Genomic DNA, 20,443 nt, shown 5'->3' on the forward strand with positions numbered 1-20,443 from the left:
AGAAGTCCTGGTTCAAAGGTCAGTTAGGGAGTGGAACGTGAAGGGCAGCCAAGGTGAGAGCCAGGTTGAGGGCCAACATGGGATCAACCCAGCCTGGGACAAAGCAGGACTTCCTTCACTGAGAGTGCAGACCAGACCAAGTGATGGATGAAGTCAGTCCCACTGTTCTAGTCTTCATAGCCGAGCACAAAGAACTGGCCCACTCCTTCCATTCACAGCACTCATACAGTTACAGTACCCTCGTTACACATGCATTAAAGTGTGTCAGTGTGGCTCATTACCAGACGCCACGCATCAGCACAGGGTAACATGCATCAAACACACATGGATTTACTGCACACGGTCAGCTGAGCTCAGACAGATATCACACATCCATCGCAGCAGTAGCAGCAGCACACATACAGAGTCAAACAGAGCTGGAGGCCCTGCATCGGACCAGACCAGGTCTCACTGGCTTCCAGACAGTGTCCATTCTGTGACAGCAGTCCAGTCAGTCACTACACACAGTGTCTAATGGAGCCCTTCCTCAGCAGATGAGCTCCTGTTGGATCTCTGGCAGTGCAGGGAAGGGCTCAGAAGTGAAGGAAAAGGCATTGCGGCCTGTCTTGAGGTCTACCTGACCGGGGCACATCAGGTACGAACCCATGCTCTCCAGCTCTGGGGAGGGTGCCGGGCTCTCAGGCTCAGACTCTGATTGGCTGGTCTCAGGCTCGTCCAATGAGGGTAGAGAGCTGGCGTGGAGCTGGGTGTAGAGGTCAGCTGGTCCATTCAGCCAGGGGTGGTTAAGGCACTCCGCTGCAGTGGCTCGCTTCCTGTGGCCACACAGACAGAGAGGATGCGTGTCAGATCTCAAATCAATCATCAAGGTCTAGGCAGCAAGGACTTTAAAGCTTCTGTTCATCAGTTTTGAAAGTAAAACTGAAATAGCTAATGTGAATACATGTTGAGGAAAGCCAATGGTAAAAAGGTGACAAATATGCAGTTATACAACTTCCTCTCCCTCCCCTTCCCTCAGACACTCTTCTTTCCCTGACAGTCTTTTAGAAAAACCACCAAAGCCCACTTTTTCATCCCAGCCTTTTCCGCTTTTTGGGATTACTCAGACACACACAGGAATTTTTTTCAAATTTTTGTATTTTTTATACTGCCAATAATCTGCAGCAATTAAATTATATTGAGTGAAGATTATGGCCCTGGATCACAGCGATAGACTACTGCTGTTTGTCATTGAGACATGATGGTGACATACAGCATCTAGCCCTTCTGTGCTGGAACACTCGATCAAATAGTGACAGTGGTGACACAGAATGGGTTAATAGATGAAACGTAACAAGGACCAGTATCCTTATATTAAATTATTCATATGCATTACCGCGCGTCGGGAGACTTAACGAGGATGTGCTGCAAGCAGCAGTATGAATGACATTCACCTGTTAATCAGTGTTGAACTCACTATGGGACATGTGGGAGAACATCTGTCGGGCTGTGGCACTGAACTAATTGAGTGTTGATTCTTGAACCTATCCTGTTCCTCACCTGGGGTTTTTGAGCAGCAGGGTCTTGATGAAGTCAATGGCGAGGGAGGAGATGCCCTCGAAGGCATCCTGGGAGTAGTCCACATTGACCTGGGAGATGTTCAGGAAGGTCTCCTGCTTGTTGTCCCCCAGGAATGGAGACTCGCCCGTCAGCATGACGTAGGTCAAGACCCCTATGGACCTGAGAGATGAGGAGGGAAAGGTGTCAGACTACAAGACATGGGGAAGTATTTCTCTCAGATTTCCACTGTGGAGCTGGCTGGTGATCAATATTTTATGGCTTCTGGAAAAACCAAGATGTATTGCGGACACTAGCTGATATCTGCTTGACACAGTCTCTTTAGCTCATACTCACCACATGTCTGTCGCTATGCTGATGGGTTCATAGTTCAGGATCTCTGGAGCTGGAATAGCATGGATAACGCCAATTAGTCCTGATAAACATTTTATAGTACTGAAGTTAAGAATTGCTTATCTATCTTCCTTATTGATATAAACTGACTGCAGAAGCCAGGATGCAGGACTCACCCACATACTCCGGGGTGCCCAGGATCTCTCGGACTTCTGTCACACTGTCCATGCGTCTGGACAGGCCAAAGTCCACGATGCGGATATCACCCAGTGGGATGGCACTGGTCAGCAGGATGTTCTGGGGCTGAGGGGAGAGACCGAGATAAGACAGATTAGACCAAATCCAAAGAGTGCATGCTAAGTGAATTGACAGACAGAGGTCACATACCATGCTTGATAGATAGTTAATCAGTTGAGTAGTCATTGAGCCTCAAGGCCTTCCACTAAAGAGTCTAATCTACCTCTAAATGAATAAGCCAAACCCACAGAGTGTACAGCCCCAGAGGGATTCAATTTGGTTACATCAATAAACAAGGTTCATCCCCTTAACCTATTAGATGATTCCTAGGAAAGGTGGGATGTCTTGGAGGGCCTATCAGATTCGATGGCCCCTATATATGACGCTTAACCTCTGGGTCATACTGGCAAGATTCCTGGCCTGGGGCCTTTGGCCAGGACATCTTGGGGGACCAAGTGGCGCAGCGGTCTAAGGCACTGCATCGCAGCACTAGAGCTGTCACTACAGACCCAGGTTCGATCCCGGGCTGTATCACAATCAGCCATGATCGGGAATCCCATAGGGCGATGCACAATTGGCCCAGCGTCGTACGGGTAAGGGGAGGGTTGGTGGGGTAGGCCGTCATTGTAAATAAGAACTTGTTCTTAACTGACTTGCCTAGTTAAATAAAAGGTCAAATAAAATAAATCTAGGATAAATGAAGGACCAAGAGAGACAGACCAGAGCCAGAGACAGCAAGCCTGTGACATTTCACCAGGGATAGATTTAATACTGTCTATCACTGGGGGAGTAGAAAAGGAAAATGGGGAGCCAATAAAATCTAGTCTGGGGACAGTCGGTTCAGTCCCCCTCACCCAACAACACTGCTCATAAATCCCCTGGATCAGAGGAGGGTTTCTTCATATATAACCTGCCTGCCAAGTTCTAACACACTCCAAAACAGTGTTTTATTCATCATTATCAACAATACAAATGTTTTTGACATCACTGGGCAGACAAAACAAACCTATAAGACTTACAGCTTTTGTTCTGTGTCTTCTGTTACACAACCCTGCAGTATTTTACAAAATAAATTCTAGAGAGAAACCAGACCCTGACAGGGTTCATTTGTAAGAGCGGGAACTCCGGGACGAAAACTATGCAGCATTCACATAAAAACAGTTGTCAATCGTTAAAAGCTAACAGAGTAACTTGGATGGGCGTCTTTATTTGCTAGACATGTCCCACGTACAGGAAGAGTTACTGCTCTGCCACATTAAGGGATTCTCATTGCTTAAGGGGAGAAATATGGCAGTTGAGAAACAGTCGCCCATTCCAGGGGTGCCCTGTATTTTTTACTAGTCTCTCGCTTTGACAGCCGTAACTAGTAGCGGGTTTAGTTCTGGGTTCCGAGATGAGCTTTCTACTGACCTTCAGGTCCAAGTGGACCACGTTGTTGCGGTGCAGACAGGCCACGCCGGTGAGGATCTGTCTGGCCAACCTGATCACATCCTTCTCTGTGAAGGCCTCGTCGTTCTCCGCAACACACTGGTTGAAGATCTCTCCACCGGCAGCACTGGAAAACACAGAGGCAATGGAGGATCAAAATAGAGCCATAGTGATGAGATGAACAACAAACAGTACATGTTTATTATATCTGGAGTTTTTAAACTTGGGCTGCTGTGATTGATTGCTGATTATGCATTGTAAAGCATTTACACTCGTGAAGTCTACACCCTAACACTGTAAATCACTGCATTTGTTCAACTATCAACTCAAACATGATGACAATGCCAATCCCACCTCTATCCCGTTATCACATACACAGTGAAGTGTGTCGAGCCCTAGCCCGTGATTTTCTATTTTTAAAGTTACGCAACTGGCCCTGTGGTTATTGTACTTTGGGCTTGGGAACAGGGTCCGTGCTCCACATCCACACACAAAGCATGTGACTCCTGTCTGTGGCACTCCGACGTTCCCACACGGAAATCAGAAGAAAAATGGTGCCTCCCTGACCTCAGCTTTGACTCGAGATACGAGGACCCATATCAGTTGGTGCCAGCCCCGGATAAGGCTTTCCAGAGTTACACACACACATTCCAGATCAGTTAAGTCAAAAACAAAAAACGAAGGGGAAAGAATTTCAAATCTATCAAACTAGAGATCCCTGTCGTATAATAAAGAGTTACCTAAGACTTGAGACAGTGACAGCACACTGAAACAATCCCATAGTTTACAGTAGTGGATAGAACACTAAATTGCAGGGATTACCACCACACTGCTGTCTCTCTCCCCCAAAATTGGAAGTTTATCCAATCTGGGCATCCACTCCTAACTGCTCAGGATTAGGGGGGGGGGGGGGTTATCCTATTTTTTGGATCCACTTAGAAAATAGAAAGGCTGATTTCCAAATTAAAATGCTGACATCTTTTTTGTTAAGGCAAATTCCTGGTTTATCAATTATTGTCATGCTTGTGTAACAATGGTAAGCAATGCCGTCCAGGACATGGCAGATTTATGTTGGATGTTTCTCCAAAGCAGATGAAAAGCTTGGAGAGAGGACGCTTGCCTAATAGCACAGCCATGTGTGGGGGATTTAGTCAGCACACAAGCTTTTTATCTTGAGAGGAAATCTGCGACCATGGCCCGGGCATAACCACACCATCCAATCCCTGGGTAACCTCGCACTGTTGCATCCTCACCTTTACTGTCCTCAGCTGTGAAAATATGAGGTTTTGTTTTTCTGGATATCCATCATTGGGCCATATAAATCCCCTTTCGCTTGGGGCTCCACACATTTAATGCTGGCCGTCTCTTTTGACCTTCTCCCCCACCTGCTGAACCCCCCCCCCCCCAAAAGAGTTGGTGGAAGACTGCTAAAGGAAGAAAGGGGACCAGTTCCTACAGTACACATGTATACCAAATATGCATAGCAGGCCTAGTTTACCAGTTTTGGGGAGAAAGGAAATGAGAGACACCAGTGTGTCGTTGGAAGCATGGCTTTGATTTATGCTTGCTGACAACTGCATGATTAAAAAAAGACGCAAACTGATAGTGTCTCTCATTATTCGTCTGTTCCATGTGCTGGGTCTCAATTTAATACAATTGAGTCAAATAGGTCTAATTATCCCACCCCTTCCTTTCCCCGTTTGAACTAATTACCAATAGGCGGAAACAAAGATACCCTCCAAAATCCTTAAATAAACTCATCTAGGCTTTTAGTACTAACAAGAGCCATCCTGTAGAAATGAAATGGACTGAGGACATGCTCTCCAAGCACTTTGGTCTTATTTCTCCCTCTATGCATCAGTGGATCAGTCTCCCCACTGTCAGTCAGCAGACAGATGACATGGAATGGTTTCCCATCCACTTAAGACAGAATAACTGTGCAGAGTCCCATCAAAGAGATTCACAGTAGCCGTCACCCGCAGAACATTAAGGTTGGGGGGAGGGCAGGCAAAGAGTTACTTGAGAATGAGCTGAAGACTGATGAGCCATGAGTTCTCAATGAGAGGATGTGGGACAGAGTGTGTATTTACGTGTGTCCTTTACGATATTGGCTGCATTCTCACAAGCCAACTTGGTTACTCTGGGCATAAGATCTCCAGGAATAGGCATTTTACTCTTACTGGCCAGGTACCAAACCTCAAAGCCTACTACTGATCACTTCTCACAAGGCCTGTGTGTTGACTACATTGTGTACTCAGTACAGCACATAGACTCTGGTTTCAGAGTTGTCATCATTTAGATGGGATTATGCTGTGACAACACTCATCCTCCAATACAGGAGACTTGATGTATCAAACCTTACTAGAACGAAGAGAACTCGGTACAAACAGTTTTTCAAGGAGGTTTTTCCATTTCGAAAATTGGAATACAATTTATTAGACAGCCCTCATCCTCAAAAACACTTTTACTAGTTCCTAAAAAGATTTCCTGAAGACTTTATTGTAGTTTTAAATGAAGGCCAGCCCATGCCAGACAGTGGAGATGTGTGTCAAAGACTCTAATATAATCAATTTACTTATCTGAGGACTGCATACATTTGAAGTGACAAAGATCAATGGCTGACATGGACTGGAGGGTTTCAATTTGCATTACGTAAGATGTCTCAATACCCACGTAAAAACATCAGATACCGTTACACTTGAGGATGAAAGCAGAATTAAGAGGACAGAGGGGGAGAAGAAAAAAAAAAGCATCACTCTTTCCAATTACAGAGGGGCTGAAAAACAGTTCTAGAAAAAAATTACCTCAGGAATGATTCCATCAGCGCTGAAAGATCAAGCTTGAGTGAGTCAAAGTGCTACATTTTCATAAACATACCCTGTAAAGCTTTAAAGCTGCTCTAGGGTTATGATTGGCCGGGCAATCTGGACCTGACTGCCATTCCCAAGACTATCCGATTGCCTGTAATTGGTTAGGATTTTGAGTTCCTCTTATCTGAAGTTACCTCAGAGTTTACAGCAGTGTCATGAGTTCAAAGACGGAGGTGAAACGGCTAAGTATAGTATTCACAAAACTTGTAACTCATATTGTTTGCCAGATGATAAACAAATATGTAGTGACTGAGGGTTGGACCAAACCTTAGCCGTGCGTACACTGACCTTGAAAAACTAACGTCGGTGACTTGGTTCATCTAATTTTCCCACATATAATGTAGACCTCTAGAAATGCACCTGCACAATACTGTATTTGTCAATATGACAGAAACGTAAGATGTTTGGTCTCATCCTAGAGGGTTGTTTGATCTCCGGTAACACCATGGGTTTCCTTGACAAGACATGTAGAGAGTTGGGAACACACAGATGACAATCTAAGGTTTGTTGGAGAATCATTGAAGAAATGTATTTCTTGCAACTATTCACCACCATCAGAAGCAGGCTATGGACTGTGCCCCCGAGTACAGAAAACCATTATGATTAAACAGTCAGAATGTGTTCTAAGCAGAGATGATGCGGGTTCATTTCTCATTAAAGTGCCATTTTCATTTAGACTAGTCATTATGTGTGGTGCTCGCACAGACTGGGTTTAAACTTACTGATGAGGAAAATTTTGTTTCTCGCTTCCATTTCTCATACGTTGCGTGGGGATGTGGTTGTGGCTATGTGCAGACCAATGTGTGAGTATGAGTGTGTGTATGCACATGCTACTTTGTTTGTGTGTGTTCTACTTTTGGAAGCATTACTAACTGCTTTTATGTAAACCCACAGGAAATGGAACATTCTCTGGTTTGCAGCAAAGCTAGCCCACGCTGAGGTCAGAGAGCCCTTTAATGGGCAAAGAGTTCACAGTCATACAGGCTGCAACAGCATCTCGATGGCTGCAGACTACCAAGTTAGTACAGGACTTCACTAGGAACCATAACCTATACTGGGATCTGGATGAACATAGGCCTATAAGAATCTCTAAAACTTTCAGACAGACAAAAGGAAGACTGCACAAGGAAGTGCAAAGTTATCTGGCAGCTAGTGCAGGGCTATGGACCAGTGCCTGCCCCCGCAGGCATGAAATAGTGGCTCTGCTTTCTCTTTCGCACTGGGGTCCAAGGCCAAGCACATACACACCCCCCCTATAGGGAACCTTTTGTTCTGCAGGAGCATTCTATGTCTAGGAGAGAATGGGTGGAGATGTGGGTGGTTTATGACCAGACCAGGGTCAGGATGGGACACAGTCTTTTGGTTTTCTAGATTAACTGGTTGGTGTGGTGTTGTCTATTTGTAATGGGGCTTGGGGGTCATTACAATGCTTATTACCATCTCTGGCTCCTAATTAGAATGAGACCAGAGTGGTCATTTAGGACAGCCATGACACATACGCTAGATAGTGGTCATAGGATATGACGCAAGACCAGACAGATCCTTTCCTTCCACCCTGACCTCTATGCTTTGTTGATCAGATGGATGCAGCTCAGATGCAGACTGGTTCACCTGTGTTTGGATGGAATGGATGCTTTGAAACATGATGAAATAATTTGACTGATGCTAGCTTTCCTTAAAATGTATCATGTGACAAATACTTATTCTCAAGAATCTTCTAGATTGAGTCATTTGGTCCATCTTCATCCGTCTGTTTATAGAAGCACTGACACAATCAGGCAAGGTAACAAGAATTGGGGATGTGGCTATGAGCACAGCGACCAACCACAGGGGAGTTATCATTTCCTTATAAGGTTACAATGTTCAAGCAGGCATGCGTGTGTGCTTGGTGTGCGTGTTCATGCAGCTGTTAAGGTGAGAAACTCTTGAGTGACATGCAGCTGCATCCTCAGCAGAAAGAGTGCAACACAGGAAGTCGACGTGTTAGGGTTAGACTGGAGCGATGTAATCTACCATTTTTCAAGAAATCCAACGCTCTGACATTCACGTCACTCAACATCCTGTCTACGCAAGATCTCATGCGGTTTTGAAACAAAGATCACGTTAAAAAATCCCATGTTTTATATGAGCAGAATACATTTTTACTCAGGCGACCGCATCAATCAAAACCCCTCGAAACTACGCAGAAAGAGAAAAACCTGCAGAGACGGAAAGTTTTTTTTTCGGTAAATGGCGCATAAATGGTTTTTCATTTCCCCCCTCATTAGGAACCTTATCATTTCATCCCGTTTTTTTCCTGCCAGTGCTGCATTGTGGTGGAGCATCAACATGTACGGAGAGTTTAAAAGGTCTTCTAGATTACCATCACCAGCATTTTCTCCCGTCACTGGCGACATGAGCTAAGGGCGGTGCAGAGATCCAAACACACACACTCACATATTGTGCACACCACGTTTTCCATGGACTTTGCGTTTTGATGCATACGAGTTCACTCACCACTCGAGGATGAGAATGATCTCAGAGTTGGTCTCGTAGACCTCATGCAGCGCCACCACATAAGGGTTAGCCTTGGCTGACTCCAGAACAGCGATCTCGTTGAGGATGTCCATGCGGCAGTCCTCGCCCTTCCGACGCTTCCTCAAGAACTTGGCAGCGTGCTCCTTCCCTGTCGCCTTTTCAATGCACTTCTTCACCACAGCAAACTTTCCCCTGGGAAGAGAAAAATAGTGGGGGAAAGGGATATGTTGAATAATCAGAAACACAATTAACAGTTTCATTTGATTTGGTTGTCTTCAATGTCTTATCGGTAAATCTGATTGACTCTGGCCATGAACCTGCAGGGAGTAATCATGGGAGAGAAACAGCAATTACAGCACTGAGAGTTCCAAACAATGACGCAACCAATAAAGCAAAACAAATTGCAGTGCAGTGAAACAGATTACAATAGGTAGGATGCACAGGCCACTGAAAGACCACCAAAGAAAATGAAGAGGTGGACTGAGTGGTATTACAAAACAGAGGGATACACATGGAGTTATCTACCATTGTTATGCAATATAGGACTGATGATAAACACCAAGTGATACGCTCCCTCATCAGTGTAGTAAGATATCCTTCTCTCCTCTTCCTCCTCCACAGTGGAGGGCCTGACAGGCAGGAGATAGGCCCAACCGTCACTCCTGAGTGGCTGTATGGACAGGCGGTGGGGGGGGGGTGATAAGACTAATAGCACTCTTTAAAAGTCAACATAAAGAGAGGACAGCTGGGCTTGTTGTCTGTCCACAAGCCCCACCCCCAGAGAAAAGAAAAGAGGAACATACAACCACAATTCTAAAACACCATCTGAGCATTCCATTTGCTGCTGCATACATTGATGGATTCAGCAGAGGTGTCGAGGGTCAGGCTGCGGGTGTGGGCAGGAAATCCGATGTGTAGAATCACCCCACTGTGTCCAGCCTTCTACAAACACCATCCCAGGGCTATAACGGAGCCTTGTACACTTCCCATTCTTACAGCTGACAGCAGCGGGGGACAAATGGAATTCCCAAACGCCTCCACCCAGACCTTAAGCAGCACCCTGCATCTCCTCGGACAGCCACACAAAGGCCTGTGCAGGCTGACCAGCAAACATGGCAGCCCCTGCACAAGGACCACCCACTTCCCTGGGGCTGGACTAGGGGAGAAGGGGTCCAGGAGGCCACAGCGGAGTCCTCCTAACCCCTGAAAAAAAAAATGGAGTCCGCAACTTCACTTACCAAATCATTTGGCATCCCTGTTAGAGAATTTTGGCCTTCCCTCACTTCCCTGGTTCAACTGACAACTGTTTCTGCCATGTTACTTGAAATTCGACCGACACTGCTTTGGAGTCAGATGTCTCGGCCAGACAGAGCCTGGTAGTGAAAGGCAACCATTCATAGAAACTGCAGACAGAGCCTGGCAGTGAAAGGCAACCATTCATAGAAACTGCACAGGTAGATATAATGGCATCCCAATGGTTCTGCTATTAAAAGCTGTGTCTGTATGGAGAGGGAGTGTAAACTTGGTGCCGGTCATTTTCTCACATCTTTCCTCCAGGCTGGCTGTACTGTAAACCTAAGCCTGCTACTCCTCCTGGATATGTTAGCTGGCACAAGCCCATTCCCTGTGGGCTGTTCCTCCTTCCCCTTTCTTCACTCTCACTGGTTCCCAGCCCTAGTGAGGATTGCTAGGGCACATTGTTCCAAATCAAAAGACCCAAACCAGTCAAAGTCAAAGCCTTTCTTCTTTAATTAGCCAATTCCCCAAGTTCAGAGCAGCTACCTCTGTGCTGGGAACTGCCGATGAAATTAAAAGAAACCACAGGCGATGCTGAGGAGCAACAGGAGGCCTTTTAAGATGGTGACAACAGGTCAAAGGTTGCTAAACTAGGCCATCATTACCCTGCTGTTTTCACACACTGTCTGTAGTAACACACCAGAGACAAGAGCACAGGGGTTACAGACAAAATTCAACATGCTTCAAATGTCTGACCCATGAGAGAACACATGACTTTCAGCCTTCAAGCTGCTCCTTAGAGACACTCAGAAACCATGTCTGCCACTTGAAGGTTGTCTTTAACATTTTGTGTAAATCCCAAATCCCACAGAAAAGGTAATTATGCAGACACACCAACACCTGATTTGCAGAACTATCATTACGCAGCTTCACATCATCATGTCTGCATGTATGTGGTGTGTCAATCTCCAAATCAACAGGGAAGTTTTCATTCAGTATGCATAGACACCAACCCAGGAACTTGTGGTGGTGATGGCACTAATCTAACTGAGAAACTGTTTTTCCTGTGGGGTCTGTGTTTCAGACATGAGTCACTCCCCTTTTGAGAAACACAGACATCTGATCGCCTTCAGCTGCCTCACAGTACAGGCTGGGTTCCTCTTCCTGTTCATAAACGCCTCTCAGACACAAAAACCCACACATTTTTGTTAAATGACAACCCCTTTGCTGTCCTTCTAAATCATAGTGAAGATAGTGAAAATCTAGGCTAAGTAAATATCAGAGGACACCCATTTGACCTAGAAACAGGGATCCGTTCCAACTAATTCAACGTCAATACCTTTCATGTCAACTCTTGCAACTTGTCCTCAAAGTCAAAACTCTTCTACCTTATCTAAATGCCTGATTTTTGTGTGAGTATATTTGGGGGGGGGGGGGGGGGGGGGGGGGGGTGTTGAAGGGAAGCAATCAGGGGCAGATTTCAGAAGCCTTCAAAGGTGTTACTGCGGAAATCTGCTCCAGAAGGCTTACCAGGCACCAGGGACCACAATGTCTCAAACATAGTGGAGAAGAGAAAGGGGGGAGAGATCCATCCCTCCTCTTCTACTGGCCATCTAAATCTTGACAAGCTGCTCTCCTGGCATCCAACACAGCTCACATTCCTGCACTTAATGGGATTTATGAGGCCAGATCAGGATGTTGTGGGGGCGAGGAGGTAATGAGAGGAGGATGATGAGGAGAGGGAGAGATGGGGGTGGAAGGAGTGCTGAGAGGACGCTGGGCTCGCTCAGAGCTCAAACAGCCCCCCCAGGTCCTGGCTGCTGGCCCAGGATGTCCCATGGTGTCAGACAGGGAAATCTGGCTGCTACCAACTGGCAAAGTGAATGAGTCTTTATTTAGCACCTGCCTGCATACTATCCAGAAGAGAGAGAAAAATGTAATACCTCCCTGTCTCCCACTCCCTATGAAGTTATAAAGGACGGTTGCATGTGGTATTGGTACAATATCACCTGAGACAGAAACGATGCGATGACCCAAGTCCAGACAATTTAATAATCCTAGTCAACAGGTTCTAAATAAAACATTTTGGACCTAGGGAAGTAGTAGCCTGGCTACTGGCTTTTTAAAGGGAGTTTAATATCTCTGAGACTCCCCCATTCAACCGCCTTGGAATGCACACATTTTAGTGTCTGGGTTCAAATGCATTGTAGGTCACACTCGCTGATCTGTGGAGAACAACAGGGGGCCGGAGCAGGGCGGAGGGAGACTGATGGTAATTGCACAATATCCCCCACCCTGACCCCCAGGACAAAACAGGGCTGATTGGCAGGGAATTAGCCCACTGTAACAATCCCAAACAAACAGCCATGGGTGAGGCTGTAGGCATGGTCTGGATTCTGGAAAAAACAGAATAATAGCAAACATCTCTTCCTGTGTTAATAGCTTGTGTGTGCCAGAGATTCCTTGGATGGTGGAGATATAGAGATAGGGAGCTACTGAGACCAGTGATGGTACATGTAGGTCAGAGCATATTTCATGCTAATAATACTGGGGCTGGTAAAATGCATTGCATATTCACCTTTCTACCGAGGGCCCCCACAGCAGTGACAGTTAAAGAGGGGAGAGATAGGGATATAGGGTAAAATTATTCTCTGACATCGCAATTCAGTTTACAGGGGACAGAAGGTGCCACAATTGAAGGAGAATCAGAGAAGTCTCACAAGCCATTGATTGAGGCTGGTATAAATTCCAAATGGAGGACATTTTTGTTGTGCTAGTGTTGATACTGTATGTGTATCATGAGCAGAAAAATGGTCCCGTTTTAGAATGAAGTAACATTCAACATACCATCCGCTCCAAAATAAAACAGCACATAGAAAAACAAGGCTGATATATCATCTCATTTATCAACTCAAGTCCTTACTCATGGTAAATCAGCCATGCTGTCATCCGAACACTCCATTTAGTATGATACGTTTCATATGGTATGTATTCATTTGTGGCTGTCCATCATCCATTTAGTATGATATATTACGAAATGCAATTCATTCAATATGTTACGAATTTGCAAAAAGTTTGATATGTTACGAATTCCAATTTGTTGTTGCTAACGTTCGCTAGCTGCTAACGTTCGCTAGCTGCTAACGTTCGCTAGCTGCTAACGTTCGCTAGGAGTTAGGGTTAAGCGTAAATGGTGGAAAAAGTACTCACTTGTCATACTTGAGTAAAAGTAAAGATACCTTAATAGAAAATGACTCAAGTAAAAGTCACCCAGTAAAATACTACTTGAGTAAAAGTCTAAAAGTATTTCATTTTAAATATACTTAAGTATCAAAGGTAAAAGTATACATAATTTCAAATTCCTTCTATTAAGCAAACCAGATGGCACAATTACATTTTTTATTAGCGGATAGCCAGGGCACACTCAGACATAATTTACAAATGAAGCATGTGTTTAGTGAGTCCACCAGATCAAAGGCAGTAGGGATAACCTCATAAGTAATTTTGTGTCAGGGAAAATGTATGGAGTAGAAAGCACATCATTTTCTATAGGAATGTAAAAGTAGTGAAAAATATAAATAGTAAAGTACAGATACACCCAAAAAACATATATAGTACTTCAGTACTTTACACCACCATTAGGTTAAAGGGTTATGGTTAGGGGAAGGTTGGCTAATATGCTAAGTAGTTGCAAAGTAGTAAGTCGTTTCAAAGTTGCTAAAATTGTCCATGATGAGAATCCAACACGCATGCTAGACGTTCGCGTTATTCACCTGGCCAACAAACCTATTTTTTTGCCATAAGTAACCATACCAAAAGTAACATATCATACTAAATTTAAGTATTCCAGATTTACGTTTACTATGTTACGTCTAGTCTATGAGACCAGGCTGGTTATACTTAAATCAAATTCCAGAAATATCAGGGCTCACACAAAGAAGAATAAATCCCACATATTTCCCTTACAAAAAACCCCCACACAAAACAATTTCATGGGCGCAGATCGAGAGTCTTCATGGCAGTGCCAGCGCCACTCATCCCGATTGGGCCGACACGTTGAAATGTTTACTTATTCCCGTTTGCACGTGCAGAGAGAAAAATACAAACATTTCCCATTTGTAATCCCTCACTTTAAAGACTGAACAGTGTGTTTACCCCTGCCTCCCCGTGTTTACTTCGCACTGCAGCACGCATTGACATCTATTCTAGCTCATAATTTCATGATCTGGACAGGGTAACCTATTAAACATTTCATGCGACTTACCTGCCCAATTCTCTGCCAAGCAACTCATAATTGCTCGTGAAAGGATCGGTCCTAATTCTCGTGTGAATTTTTGTCACCATCCCGTTCTTGTTCATCATTGCTTCGCAGTCCGTTTGGAGAGAGATGATAAAATATATTTCCTTGACAGATGTTAGATTTGCTGTTCTATACGTTCAAGTTAATTTCATCACAAAAAATACAGAGGAAGATAAATGAAGAGAAAAATATGTTGTAATAGAACAGCAAACTTCTCAGCACAAAAAAAATCCCCAGGTGAATTCTGTGACCCTCAGAAAAATACGTTGACTGACAAGAAATAGAAAGATTAATCATTCAAATATGAAGGAACTGGTAATACACCGCAGTTGTAATCAAGCCAAGCGCTCGCTGTATGTTGGTTTGCGTGTGGATAGACAGTCCCAAAATTGAGCTCTATCTCAGGGCCAGGCTTTCTCAGTGACGCTGTGACATGAAAGCCAATGATAATTTGACTTTGTTAAGGGGGAGGGTTAAAGTCAGTGAGCATACTACGACACGGCTGATTGACGGGCACTAGCCTACTTGGGGTGGCATTCAACAGGTTGCCTACTCCTACTGCCTCAGTAGATGTCTTAAAACAATTGGACACAACTACATCTCTAATGCAGGTAGTAAGTAACCAAACATTACCGCCTACTGCTTAGATTTTGCAACACACACACACACACACACACACACACACACACACACACACACACACACACACACACACACACACACACACACACACACACACACCTAAAAACAATGTGTTTGAAGTAACAGAAACATGCCGTAGGCAAGTGAGCAATCAAATGTGTCAATCATTACTTTGGGCAAGATTTTACCAGGTGAGGCATGCATCTCTCCCACATATACTGCAATCACGGCAGTCAGTCAGACTGCCCATGGGGCATGATGCTAGGAACTGCTCTTCTCTCATCCTGAACATGTATCCTTCACCCCACCGCTGGGAGTGGCACATTTTATGTAAGTGTACCTGCCCTGCTGCCTGTCATCTGGCAAGAATGTACAACATGTCCCCATCCATTGGCAGACAGATTCAGACAAACACACAAAGTAGAACTACCATGGCCTGAAATATCATGGCCCGTAACAATGTTAAAGTCCAAAATAACTTAAAAAGTAGGGCAGTCGTCAAGGATCGCAGTTTTCCCTTCATCTTACAATGACATTTCATCAGGACCCAAAATAATAAGATAGCATCCCTCCCTGGGCAGGCACAGTGGAGACCCAGTAAATTGGGCAGCCACAGGGGAGACCCAGTATATTGGGCAGCCACAGTGGAGACCCAGTAAATTGGGCAGCCCCAGTGGAGACCCAGTAAATTGGGCAGCCCCAGTGGAGACCCAGTAAATTGGGCAGCCACAGAAGAGACCCAGTAAATTGGGCAGCCACAGTGGAGACCCAGTATATTGGGCAGCCACAGTGGAGACCCAGTATATTGGGCAGCCACAGAGGAGACCCAGAAAATTGGGCGGCCACGGAAGAGACCCAGTATATTGGGCAGCATGCATGGCAGGAAGTCAGGCATCCTCATTAAGTAATTGCTGTTTACAACTGGCAGTAGAGCAGAGCAGAGTGAGGTGGCCCATGATGCAGCAGCACCAGGCCTGGGCTGGGCTCCGTCCCCTGGGAAATGTGTCACCTAAGCACCAGAGGCTTGCTGAAGTCATGGCTGGCCTGGGCCAAGGATGTTCAATGTTATAGGGCTGAAGGCCCTGCGTTGGGGTGGATTGCCCCCTGGACCAACAGAGCTGGTCATTCTGTATGGGGGATAGTTTTCCTACACAGCTGAGACACATCCCAGACAATAAGGGAGCGGGGGGGGGTTGAGGTTATGACCTCACTTTACAAATGGTGTAGAGTGGAAAGACCACATGTGGCAAGGTGCCATATTGATCTTTATCAAGCCATTCATTCACAGGACCAGTCAGCTTACGGGGTCCTGCTGTAGCAGAATGCAAATGTAATGCTGCTGCTGACGTTGAATATCAATCAATGGTGTCATAATGGTAGGAAACATATTTATCTTGAAATTGGGTGAGTCTTTGTTTTTGTACATGATAGCCCAATTTTCATTCCCTGTGTTTATACTGAAGGATAGAGATATGTGAGCAGATAAGCGGGAAAGAACAGGAATGCATAAATAATGCAGAACAAAAGAAAAAGGGAAAGAACCCAATCTAAAATTCAGACGTCTATGTCTGGTTGTCAGGTGGCCATTGAAAACTACTAATGCGTCTTAGAAAATCGCCACCGGTCTCGTGCACAGTATTTAAGTAAAAATGTAGTTTTACTTTTTACTCAACAGTACTTTTTCCACCACTGTATTTAAGTACATTTTAAACCAGATACTTTTAGACTTTTACTCAAGTAGTATTTTACTGGGTGACTTTCACTTTTACTTGAGTAATTTTCTATTAAGTTTATCTTTACTTTTACTCAAGTATGACAATTTAGTACTTTTCCCACCACTGCACACCACAGCACGGCACAGCACAGGACAGCACAGACAAAGGATTTGTTTAAGGTTACCATACCAAACCTAATTTGTGTTGCCACAAACAGAGCGGTGAAAAAAGACACTTATTGAGAATTGGACATTCCTGTGAAGTCATTAAGGACCGGCGACTATGGGTTACATAACCCTGTAATGTTGCTGCCTGCCTCCTCAAATTGTTACCTTAAGTCTGGGCTGGGTGCGATCCAAAACCTTGACCCCCATCGCTATCACCCTGCATTAAACCGGGGTCAGAGTCCAGACAGGCCACGTTAGGGAGGGGGCTCTACTCGGCCCCTGAGACCTAATGAAAACATACCATTGAATTAGCCTGCCAGCCTGCAGTTCAACTCACATAAATATGAGATGTTCAGCCGTGACCTGGGGACCGTGAGCACTTTTAGAGGGACTGGAACCAATCTGCTGGTTCCTGCTGTCGGTAAAAAATAAAAAAGCTTTGTGTGTAAGTTTTGGATCGGTGCCGATAGATAAAGTGTCAAAGTTATGTGCCTGATGTTCTTCAATTGGCATTTGAATGGTTCTGTATATCAGGGAAAATCCGAACTCTTAGCTATGTACGTAAGCTAAATGGTTCCATTCAGAAAAAGAGTAGCATAAAATTGTGTGCAAGTCTTACATGGCCATACGGTAAGCACACGTGAAAAAGAAACAAACAAGCACAGAGGTGTGGCTGGGCACGTTGTCTCAGTCACAACATTGCAAATCCAATGACATCCAATAGCACTGAGAGACCAGCTAGAGCACAGACAAACATGTCAAGGCAAAGGGCCCTCTAAGTGAATCTTTCCTCACAAGACTGATCATGTGACACGCAATCCTTCCTCACATGAGGTGCCTGCCATCATCCGTGTGGAGGGATAAAGGAATGAGTGTAACGTACCGGAGGAATTGGGAACTTAAGGACTAGAAGAAAGATCAGGAGGAATCTACGCTGCCAAGCACCCTTAGTTACAACTGCCTTTAATTTAGTGAAACAGATCTTTTGTCCAATTAATCAATATGGTTATTTCTCTTCTTTTCTCTTTCTTAGTGCCACTAGGGTCTGTTAATGGGGAAATTTGTTATATAAGTGTTTTTCTCCCTAGGCCTAGACCTTGTCACATGCTGGTAGATAGGCATCTGCTGCTGTTCCTTTATGAGGCTCCTCAGAAACCATTGTAGAGTAGTTAAGTGGAGATCTTCTGCTTTGATAAACTACTGTGACTTTCGTTTTCTGTCTGAGCGAAGGAGCACCATGACCTTTTCTCTCTGTTTTGGTTGTTTTTCTACAGAGAGGGAGTTAGCGTGGCTGAGGCAGCATGTCATGGACAGGCACCAGCAGGCAGGCAGGCAGTCTGAGGAGGGTGTGCCGTCTCCACACACGCCAAGTGTGGTATCAACGGTGAGAGGCATCGCATTTCAAAGCCCTATCTGACACGCACTGAACACGTCTCTACACTCTTAGAAAAAAAAGGTTCCAAAAGAGTTCTTCGGCTGTCCCCACAGGATAGAGCCCTTTTTGGTTCCAATTAGAGCCCTTTTTGCTTCCAGGTAGAACCCTTTTGGGTTCCAGGTAGAACCATCTGTGGAAAGGGTTCTACATGGATCCTAAAAGGGTTTTTACCTGGAAACAAAAGGGTTCTTCCTGGAACCAAAAAGGGTTATTCAGAGGGTTATCCTATGGGGACAGCTGAAAAAACCTTGTAGGTTTCTGATAGCACCTTTTTTTTAAAGTGTAGAACTGACAGAGTGACGATGGAGTTTCTGGCACACTTATGTCTTTAGACATATGTCTTTCGTTTTTAAGTCTTTTTTCAGTGGTTACAGACAGAAGGCATTGAGCTAGTGATGACTTGAGGCAACCAACCATAGGGCTGTTGGTTGAAATGAACATGGGGGGCTTTCTTGACTAGTTATAGAGTGAATATAATGTTCACAAAGACAGAGTCCTTGATTTACCCCTATGAGGAAATTTGCCATGTTAAAAGGGGTGAAAGATTTCAGTTGCAGACTTAAACCATGTTCAATCCCCATGGAGGATGATTGCTGGTTGTCTACCTGCTGTGTTTATGGTTCTTAGATATAAACTGTTGCTTACGCACTATGAGATCTTCTGTAATGAACGGGTGATGCCCCAAAAGGTTACTTTAGTTAATCTCTGCCTAAATCCATCTTGGATGAATGAGATGCATTGCCTGTCATTGCTTGTTTACAGTATAATACCGTACCTGCACATACAGTGCCTTCAGAAAGTATTAACACCCCTTGACTTTTTCCACATTTTATTGTGTTACAAAGTGTGATTAAAATTGATTTAATTGTCATCTACACAAAATACTCTGGAATGTTAAAGTGAAAGAAGAATTCCATATATTTTTTGTTCTTAATAGAAATTTCAAACACTAATATCTTGATTGGTGGCGATTACAGCTGTGAGTCTTTCTGGGTCAGTCTCGAAGAGCTTTGCACACCTAGATTATACAATATTTGCCCATTATTCTTTTTAAAATTCTTCAAGCTCTGTCAAGTTGGTTGTTGATCATTGCTAGACAGCCATTTTCAAGTCTTGCCACAGATTTTCAAGATGATTTACGTCAAAATTGTAACTAGGCCACTCCGGAAAATTCAATGTCATCTTGGTAAACAACTCCAATGAATATTTGGCCTTGTGTTTTAGATAATTGTCCTGCTGAAAGGTGAATTTGTCTCCCAGTGTCTGTTAGAATCAGACTGAATCAAGTTTTCCTCTAGGATTTTGCCTGTGCTTAGCTCTATTCCGTTTCTTTTTATCCTAAAAACTCCCTAATCCTTGTCGATGACAAGCATACCCATAACATGATGCAGCCACCACAATGGTTGAAAATATGAAGAGTGGTACTCAATGATGTGTTGTATTTGCCCCAAGCATAACGCTTTGTGTTCAGGACAAAGAGTTACTACAATGTTGTTGATCCATCCTCAGTTATCTCCTATCACAGCCATTAAACTCTGTAACAGTTTTAAAATCACCATTGGCCTCATGGTGAAATCCCTGAGCGGTTTCCTTCCTTTCCGGCAACTGAGTTAGGAAGGACGCCTATATCTTTGTAGTGACTGGGTGTATTGATACACCATCCAAAGTCTAATTAAAAACTGCACCATGCTCAAATGGATATTCAATGTCATTTTTTTTACCCGTCTACTAATACTATAGGTGCCCTTCTTTGCGAACCATTGGAAAACCTCCCTGGTCTTTGTGGTTGAATCTGTGCTAGTATTTCACTACTTGACTGAGGGACCTTACATATAATTATACAGTGGGGCAAAAAAGTATTTAGTCAGCCACCAATTGTGCAAGTTCTCCCACTTAAAAAGATGAGAGAGGCCTGTAATTTTCATCATAGGTACACTTCAACCTATGACAGACAAAATGAGAAAAGAAAATCCAGAAAATCACATTGTAGGATTTTTTATGAATTTATT

At 44.3% G+C, this 20,443-nt stretch overlaps 1 protein-coding gene across 1 annotated transcript; it reads right to left on the reverse strand.

Moving 5' to 3' along the window:
• Nucleotides 1–110: 110 nt before the first annotated feature.
• stk17al (serine/threonine kinase 17a like) lies at nucleotides 111–14,829 on the reverse strand. The gene is made up of 7 exons (XM_014192893.3): nucleotides 14,440–14,829; nucleotides 8,919–9,131; nucleotides 3,535–3,679; nucleotides 2,064–2,190; nucleotides 1,891–1,939; nucleotides 1,537–1,716; nucleotides 111–812 (listed from the first exon to the last, which is right to left on the reverse strand). The coding sequence occupies exons 1-7, from the start codon at nucleotides 14,535–14,537 to the stop codon at nucleotides 527–529; spliced, it is 1,098 nt and encodes a 365-aa protein (XP_014048368.1). The 5' UTR covers nucleotides 14,538–14,829; the 3' UTR covers nucleotides 111–526.
• Nucleotides 14,830–20,443: the final 5,614 nt, after the last annotated feature.

The sequence above is a fragment of the Salmo salar genome, chromosome 03 (assembly GCF_965601325.2).
Source record: "Salmo salar chromosome 03, fSalSal1, whole genome shotgun sequence".
Taxonomy (NCBI): domain Eukaryota; kingdom Metazoa; phylum Chordata; class Actinopteri; order Salmoniformes; family Salmonidae; genus Salmo; species Salmo salar.